The following is an 8,866-nucleotide window of genomic DNA, read 5'->3' on the forward strand; positions in this document are numbered from 1 at the left end:
TAAAATATAAGATGTAGATATTTTTATTAGTTTTTATTAATGTTCAATTTAAGAATCGTCTCGAAATTATTTCTTTACTAAGTTTTTGATTGATTACGGTTAATAAGACTGCTGAGACTATATTTACTATAAACTTTCTATTTATGAAAGTCGACCTGAATTTATAAAAAATAAAATAAATAAAATTCATATGAATAAAATACTAATAATTTAACCCTTTCGCGGTGGCAATACTAGTCTTCAATAGTGCTCCATTAAATGTGACGTCATATTGTATCATACATATTTTCTACTTGGATAGTCTTTTCTCATTTCTTATGTTAATTAGTATACGAGCTGTTTTACACTCTTGTACTAATTCTGTTTAATAAAAACATTTTTAAAATAAATAATAAATCTTTAATTTTTATTATTTATTGAAAATTAAGCTGAAAAAAATAATATAATTTAATAATATTCTTTGGTGCGAATATTATATAATATATGTTATACAATTATATAATATTTCTTTCGTAGATGCTGGACATAACAGGCATTATCCGCAGAAGGGTTAATGCTTTTGTATTATAGTTTTTATACGCGAATCACGAGTTCCACGAATATTAGAATTTATTCTTCATCTTGTAAAATCGCATTTACATTTGGATACATATAATTGCGAAATGATATTCCAGAAAGTTGTTGGTCCACAGGTTCTCTTGTATCATATAAACTTGGTGCTTGAAATATTATGCCAAGTGTTCCACCAATACATGCCAATGTAAAAACCCAAAGAAAAAGTCTATCTAAAACCATAGCTACGAATTTCCAATCTTCTATAACCTGCAAATATTAAAAAATATGCAAGGAAAAATTTAATATTAAAATTAAAATTATGATATATTATTTCACATTAAAATTATGATATATTATTTCACATATATTTTTTAAGAAAAGGAGAATGTAAGAATTAAGTTTTTGAAAAAAGTATCAAAAGTAAAACATATGAATAATTAAGCAAATTGTTGTTCCACTTACTTCATTATCTTTGTCTGCATTTTTTATATGTTGAGCAATAAAACGCACACCTTTTAGAGCTGATATGACATCAGGAGATAAGTGTCTCGGCATCGTATTTTCGCTATCAGTGACTGCAACCGTATTTCATTGTTAGCATTATATATTTAAGGAATACATGACATCATGTCATTCTTTATACGTGTCATGTAATTTGCATATGACAAAATATTGTATTCATTGCTTGGTTAATGAAAATGATTTAAACTATAATGTATTGTCATTATAAATTTAATAAATAAAATTTTGTATCATCTGTATTATATATTTTACATCAAATAGTTGAAATATTTACCTGATGCATGTGGTATATGGCGTGCATCATCTTCTCGTATGTTTTTATACTGCGAGGTGACACTTTCAAATCCATCTGGACTTCCTTTCAATTCCAGTGGGTAATCACTAACGCTATTAGAAAAATTATAATATATACTCTTGAAAAGTTCTCTCTTTAAGTATTTGATAAGTAGTGTAATTACCTAAAATCTATTTCATTGGTATATCCGCTATCCATATACGTGTCATCGTATTCCGGCGTTGAATACGGTGTCCGACGCATCATTAAAATTCGCGGCATCCAATTTAAAAATACTTGTCTAACCCATGGTGACATATTGTGCGTAGATGGAGATCTATATAAGACAGTTATGCATAACTTTAAATATTTTATAAATAGAATAGTATAATTAGTATATTAATAATTATATTTATTAACTAGTATATTTATAATTACTAAAATACTAAAAGACTACTACAATGGAGATTGTTTACCGAAAATGAACATTTAAAACACATACAGTAATCCATATCGATAAAGTGACTAAAATCATGGTAAATAGTAAATATTTTCCTAAAAGTGGTATAGCTAGTGATGTCGGTGGAATAATTTCGGCTAATAGTAAAAAGAACACTGTTAACGAGAGAAGAATGGAAGAACATAACGATACCTGTAAAAATTCAATTTTTTATACAAATTTACGTAATAAATATATTATTGGTCTTTATAATACTTACTTTTTCTCCCGAATCACTTGGTAGATAAAAAACAAGTACTGTAAGGAACGTAATACCCACGCAAGGAATTATTAAGTTGACTGTATAGAATAACGTCTTCCTTCGCATTGTAATATTAAATGTAATATCTGTATAAATTTAAATGAATTTAAACGAATTTTGTAAATTTTGTATCATTGTTAAAACACAGTTGCCAATATACATTCACTTGCTTACCAGAATATGGTTCTGTGCAACATGGATAGTATTCTTCGTTTCTGGATGCTGGTACTTCCAAAATGTCCCATTCAACTGACAAGTAAAAGTCGCTCAGATCTATCCCCATTGCAACCAAATTACTACCAGGTTCTTGTTTCATATGTTTTAGATCCACCTGTAAGAGTTTAGTAAAAGTTTTTACAAAGTATACTTTCGGATAAATAATATTCATTTATAACATCCTTGAGTTATAACCTGAGCGCCGTTATACGTCCAAGAACCAAATTTCATAATACATGACTGTTCGTCGAATGGGAAGTATTCCACATTAATCTCACAGGATGATTTGTAAATTGCGGGCGGTTTCCAAAATACCTCACCGTTATACTTTAACGTAGCCTTTGTCATAAGCGTTACTTCGTAATTGCCGTCAGCGCTATAAAATTATAGGTCATTGATGTTCTTCTTTGTAACCGATGGAATTAAATACTTGTTAATAAGTTGTAATATAAACTAATAATAAAGTTTACTTATTGTATAGGACAATATCTGGTAGCCAAATATTTTCGGAAGGCACGTATAACATTTCCACGCCACCGTATTCTTCTGGATTCCATCGTAGTTTGTAGTCAATCCATTTCTATAAAAGCATAATGTTGACAACGAACAAAGCATATTTATAACTCATAGGAGTAGTTTCTCAATAGTTTTTACCTGTTCTACCCAGACGTTGGTAGTCATCACTTGATTTTTCAAATTCTGTAAATTAAAAAGATATCAGTAATACATTTATCGAATGAAGAATATCGTGATCGAATATGTTATGATTTCATACCATTTCGATTAGTTGCGAGAGCTTTAAACCAAGCCAAACTGTTAAGGTTTCGGTATTGTTAATGACAGGGCGTATAAGTCTATTATAATTCGACAATAAGTCATCGTAAAGTCTCTTTGTATCAGGGTTTGCCTCGTAAATTTTTAACCCAGCAGCACCTGAGAGGAAGTGTAAATCTTTTCAGTCATAGTTTTTACATTAGCGAGAGGACAATTCAATACGTCGTTCTCAACACACACGGCGATCAAATTCTTACGAAAGCCAAACGATCCTAAAATACTTATGACACAAAAGGGTGACAAACTTACCGTATATAATATGAAAAGTATTAAAAAGAACACCAAACGTCAATATCCGCATTTTAAGCGTAACTATTTACAAATTTGAATAGGGTCGAGATGGCAGTGACCACTCCCAGTAAAAATAACTTCACCTGCTGACACCGTATACAACAGTATTTAAGTTAACCTTGTTAAATATAGAAAGAATCGATATCATGTCAAGTATTTTCCTTACTGGCGACAAGTAGGAAACGTTATCAGTAGAATACGAGCGTTCTGCATCCTACTGGACCAAAATCGATATCCGAAGTTAGCGCCATGACACTTGCTCCAGGTTGCACTTCGATGTATTTCGTCTGTTACAGATTCGCACACCTTCCCCCTTCCTGCGCATGCGTGGTGATGCGCGCACATCTTTTTCAAATTGTCCACAGATTGGCGCCTTCAGTCAGCACCAAATTACGTGCGCGTGTTTTTCGTCTCCGTTTTTCGTTCGAATTTTCACAGATTTAAACCGTAAACATTCACTTGAATGCATTCACAAAGGTAACTTAAAGGTATTAATAGCTTTTTTTGAATCCTATACTTTAATTAAGTAGTAAATATTACTTGTTTCAGCGTTTTAGTACAGATTTCTTAATGTTCTACAAACTGTTTTGCTTGTCAAGCAGCGCACTCTGTACTACCAGTTGGTAACTGTACTAACGGTTAGTTGACTCTTGAATGTTATTTTGAAGTTTCTTCCAAAAATTACATTAGCAGAATATCAAAATAAAATGGTAATTAAACAAATTTCTTATTAATATAATTATAAACAAGGTATTCGAGGTTTCCTATTTTTTTATCGGAAAATGATATTTTGTACTGTTACGTGTTACGTAATCGTTTTGGCGCGTATTTTTCTCAATAATCGTTTCTTTTTTATCAGACGCCATGTTTAGTATGTGACTTTATAAAAAGTATTTTCTGAATTTCTTATTAGCTGTTTTTACGTGATTAACTTAAATAGTTTATACTTTGTTTATCAAGTGCGATCAATAGGTACTTCCAGGAAAGGAATTGAACACTCAAAGACAACCTACTTAACGCTTTGCTCGCAAGAGGTTAATTAAAAGTGAAGCGTAACAATCGATAAGCGAGAAAAGGTAGAGCATTGACATCAGTCCACACAACATAAATACATGGTACGTAAAAGAACGGAGCCAGATTGGATTAAGGTTTCGTTACGAAATTTTAAAACAATACTAAAATCTAACAATTTGTCAATTTCATGAATTTATAAATTCATTTAATCAAACCTAAGAATTCTCTCGTAACCTAAGAATTTCCTTCATCCTTTTCTAAAGCATCGATCACAGTATAAAACCACGTTCATATTTCAGACAACGGTCGCGTGCCTAGAAAACATCGTAATTATGTCAAACGAGTAACTGCGAAAGTGTAAAGTACCACAGCCATGTTGCAGCGAGAATTACGCTTAAAACGGAGATGTATGCTCTTCTCAAAAGTAGCATCCGCGGTGTAACAACAGTCTTGCGACCCGCCGCCGCACAACGTACCACGTACGATTATCGATCAAGGATACGTAAACAGTCGTAGTATAGTTGCGCACACGCGGCGACCAGGCCACTTAGCGTATGTTTGTTTAGTACCTTTTACGACTATATCGTTCGGGCATGTGTTAGGTTACGAAGGAGCCAGTGTCTGGCGCATAGCTGAGGGTTGGGTGGCACGGCGCCGTGCTTCGAGAGGGTCATTTATAACTGTTATCGTGAGACTTACTAGCCCACTTACTACCTCCGCTGTGTCTATTCTCCACCCACTCTTCTACTCTACTGGAAGAAATGTAAGCGCGAGATGCGCCGGTCCACCGAATCTGCTGGTCATTCTGTCACGTCTTTTTTTATTCGATCATTCTGTATCGCGCCAGAGCGTCTTTGGGGAGAATCCTTGAATAACGTCATCCCTCTATGATATAGATCCTTAGGTAATTCCATGTTTTATCGTTCGATGTTTCTTTCTTTTCTCTTTGCGACAAAGATTTATGCCCGTTTACTATTCTTGTTTCTTTTCGTTAGTTAGTTAATTGTCCACTTGTCCACTGATGAAATTGTAGTCTCGAGTTCCGTTTCGGTCTTTCGTAACGAAGTGGAGAGTTGTTGGGTGTATTGTTCAAGTACAAAATCATTAGCGACGATTTCGTAGTCGAGAAACTATGGGAAAGTAGAGAGTAGGTTATTTTACGTAAAACGTATAATTGTTGTCGGGCCAATTACAATCCTGTTTTCATTAGCTTTCGGACTTGTAACTATAATAGCTGTGCACACGGTTCTAATCCTTTGTTCTGGCAAAGTCACATTGAGTGGCGAACTGACTGAACTGAACGCCAACTTTGGGCACATAGTGTTTATGGTTAGTAATATGCTAGCATTACATAAATAGCATTACATAGCTACGTACGAACTTTCACCTTGAATAAGGTTATTATTAAGATTATAATTGTTGACGTTAAACGTTGTCGCTATGTGTTTTTCTAATCCATGTTTGCTGCGAAAATGTAGATTAGAATGTTACGACCGATTGAAATCTCATTTCACACGAATTGTTGTTCGGGTAGTCTAGACTGATGTAGATAAAACTGGCAGCACCTGAAACCTATTGCATTTACAGCACCTTTCGTGTTTGTCGAACAAACGTGGAATCGTTGATATCGCGTTCGTGGCTGTTCCACGGCCATATTTATACAGCGTTTACAGGGTTGAAACAGAGTTTTATTTATTAGGGTAGGTTTCGCGTGAAACGAGAAAGCGTCGCGACGTTGCTGTTACAATCGATAGTTGGTCGTTATCGGGGACATTTCTCATTGCGTTTTTGTCCGTCGCTCAGGCCACGGAGCACTTAATCCTAATATGGAAATATGTCGTGCACTCCGCAAGCCGACGATTAATGCGAATAAATCGATTTTTGGCGTAGGGGTACGACGGTTGCCGCCAAATCCTGGAAGCCACGCCAAGTGGCGGAAACACGGGAATTCCATCTGGATTTACTAAGATCAGTGCCATTTAATGTGGAGCTCGATAAATCCCTTAAAAGCTGGTGGTCCGCAAGAAGACGGCGCATTACAATTTTCCAGAAAGGAGGATGGCGAACGTCTAGAGGAGACGCAGACAAATCTGCAAATGCAAGGCTTCAGGTGCCAAATGCTTTCATCGTATAACGTGAGTAACTGCCTTCCCTGTTCGCTGTCCCACATCGATCGCAATCTACGCGAATCGCAGAGCCATTCGAAAGTAGAAAAGAGTTTTACGAATATGTATCGTTTAATCTGATCGCGTTACAAAAACGGATACAAATTCGACTGGTCAATCAATACGTGGTATACAAATGCGTTAATATATTGATTTTTTGGAACGTACGCAGGCACCAAGGAGCTGCAAGTTGAATACGAAAATGGAGATATATAAAATAAATAAATTTTCTTTCACGCAGCTGTTTATTGTTTGAAAAGGGATATCGCGTCTACGATTTTATTACTCTCGATACTCCAACTGTTTTGGAGTAACTTCAAATTCCGATACAGGTGTTCAACTTGTTCGTTTGCACATATTTTCCATTTACATAATTCATCGTGCGAAACTCCTAATTGCCTCTTCAACTAAATTACATTTCCAGAATGTTTAATTTGTGACGAATTGCTCTGCGCTTGACCTCCAGAGAAACCACCGGAGATTCTACACGTATAAAGATACACGCGCGAAGCGGGAATCTCCGCGACAATCTCTACCGCGCCGTTGTAATCTCTACTTTTCACACGAATGTTTTCCGCGAAAGTGGCGCGCAATCTCGGTGAAGAACCGGGAGACAGGAGCCGCCGTTATCCATGGTCAGGATCGTTTCCGTGCAACGTTAGCTAAATGTCGTTGCTTGCTTATGATTTCCATAATTCCGTACACTTCGTCCGTCGCAGGCTCTAAAGAGCCAATATCGAGCAAAGTAGGTGTGTACTTTAATTACTAGAGATAATTACGTCGTCACCGGCTTCAGTGAGGGATAGAGGTTTACTATGATAACAGAGTATCCAATATCCTGGTGAGTTACGTAGCGAGCACGGCACAGCCCTCGTGCATATGTATTCCGCACGTACGCACCCTTCATGTATGTATTTACTATCGTATGCACGCCAGCACATGCCAGCAGCTCGCGTTTGACCTCCATCCGTTATTAATATAATTATCCTCCCGATTATTGTCTTACGGTTGCTGCATTTAACTGCGGACCTACGATATCCGCACCTGCTTCCCGGTCGCCTCGTCTGGGAATTAGTGTCTTGGTCACTCGCCTTCGAGCGATCTATCTTTGCGCAGATTCGCGTTGGCTGCTTGAATTTTCCATCAATAATTTTCGTCTCAACGATCGTCCCATTCTATTTAGGATCGGGGAATCGATCGGTTAGAAAATCTAGCAGGCATACTGCGAGATTACTACATTTCGCGTGCACGGATATTCTTAGAATTAGCCCAGCGATTGATCGAAGAAAAGGTATTAAGTATGTAACAATTGATTGATTGGGAAATACGAAATTAAATTAACGTAAAATTTATGCACCAGTTACTTACAAGTCTGACTGTATTAAATTTCATGTGTGATTTAATATTAGTATCTTTGTGCAGCTGTGAAACTATGACGCTACGAAAATCGATATAGCCTGATAGAAAGTAGCACAAGTTTTAGTATTCGCATCTCCAAGTTCGTATCACTGTGACTTCAACGACGTAATTGCCATGACGCAGTTGGCGCGATAGAGTTGACAAGGGCAGGATCGGTGGCAGGGGAGGCAGGGGAGTAAGAATGCGCGGAGAATTTTCGGGGTGATATGCGGACGAGGTGGCGCGGAGTATTCCCGCGTGCGCAGCGATAGGACGAAAGCCACGGGGGTAGCACGTCGGAATAATTTATTTAGCTCGAGCAATGTAATAATGGCGGGTTTGCGCCGAGTGCAAACTGCAGAACGCGTTCATTACTACTTTAGTCGAAAGTGTATGGTGCGGACAAACGGGCAGGGAGCGCGTGTACGGAGGATGGAGCCACGCGATGTGGGTGGAGACACGGTGGTATATACAGGGTGGTTAACATCGTACCGGATCGGCGAGTTGCAATGTGCGGTTCACCAGACGGTGATATTACCAACGTTAGATACACTGACCGGTTCAACGGCTTCGAACAGGACCGACAATAATTTTCGATTCCTGTTAACAATGTCCAACTATTTTTATCCCGACCGTGGGATAAAAATCTGCGCGTTACATACGTACGGACGTGAAAATTTTGTTTACGTCATTTTTTTTTCTCTTTCCTTTATTTTTCTTCCGTCTTTTTCTTTTTTTTCCCTCCGTTTTTCGGGAAACTACGACGATTAGGTGAAAGGTAGCGCGCAGTCGCAATTGTTAGGTCGCCACGGGGCAGCGTGCGGGGGTAGCTCGCG

General features: G+C 37.1%; 1 protein-coding gene across 3 annotated transcripts; it reads right to left on the minus strand.

Moving 5' to 3' along the window:
- Positions 1-594: 594 nt before the first annotated feature.
- LOC122528105 (acetylcholine receptor subunit beta-like 2) lies at positions 595-3,737 on the minus strand. Of its 3 annotated transcripts, none has more exons than XM_043652851.1 (13): positions 3,620-3,737; positions 3,412-3,536; positions 3,104-3,261; positions 2,983-3,027; positions 2,799-2,908; positions 2,524-2,704; positions 2,287-2,443; positions 2,071-2,198; positions 1,828-2,003; positions 1,536-1,688; positions 1,352-1,464; positions 1,018-1,130; positions 595-822 (listed from the first exon to the last, which is right to left on the minus strand). In XM_043652851.1, the coding sequence occupies exons 2-13, from the start codon at positions 3,461-3,463 to the stop codon at positions 610-612; spliced, it is 1,599 nt and encodes a 532-aa protein (XP_043508786.1). In that variant the 5' UTR covers positions 3,464-3,536; positions 3,620-3,737; the 3' UTR covers positions 595-609. The 3 variants fall into 3 exon arrangements, 2 of the variants coding, with proteins under 2 accessions (XP_043508786.1, XP_043508787.1); XM_043652852.1 differs by having other exon boundaries at positions 3,412-3,539; XR_006306493.1 differs by lacking the exons at positions 595-822; positions 1,018-1,130; positions 1,828-2,003 and having other exon boundaries at positions 3,412-3,724.
- Between the last annotated feature and the right edge of the window lie 5,129 nt (positions 3,738-8,866).

Source organism: Frieseomelitta varia, unplaced genomic scaffold, assembly GCF_011392965.1.
Source record: "Frieseomelitta varia isolate USP_RPSP 00005682 unplaced genomic scaffold, Fvar_1.2 scaffold_245, whole genome shotgun sequence".
Taxonomy (NCBI): domain Eukaryota; kingdom Metazoa; phylum Arthropoda; class Insecta; order Hymenoptera; family Apidae; genus Frieseomelitta; species Frieseomelitta varia.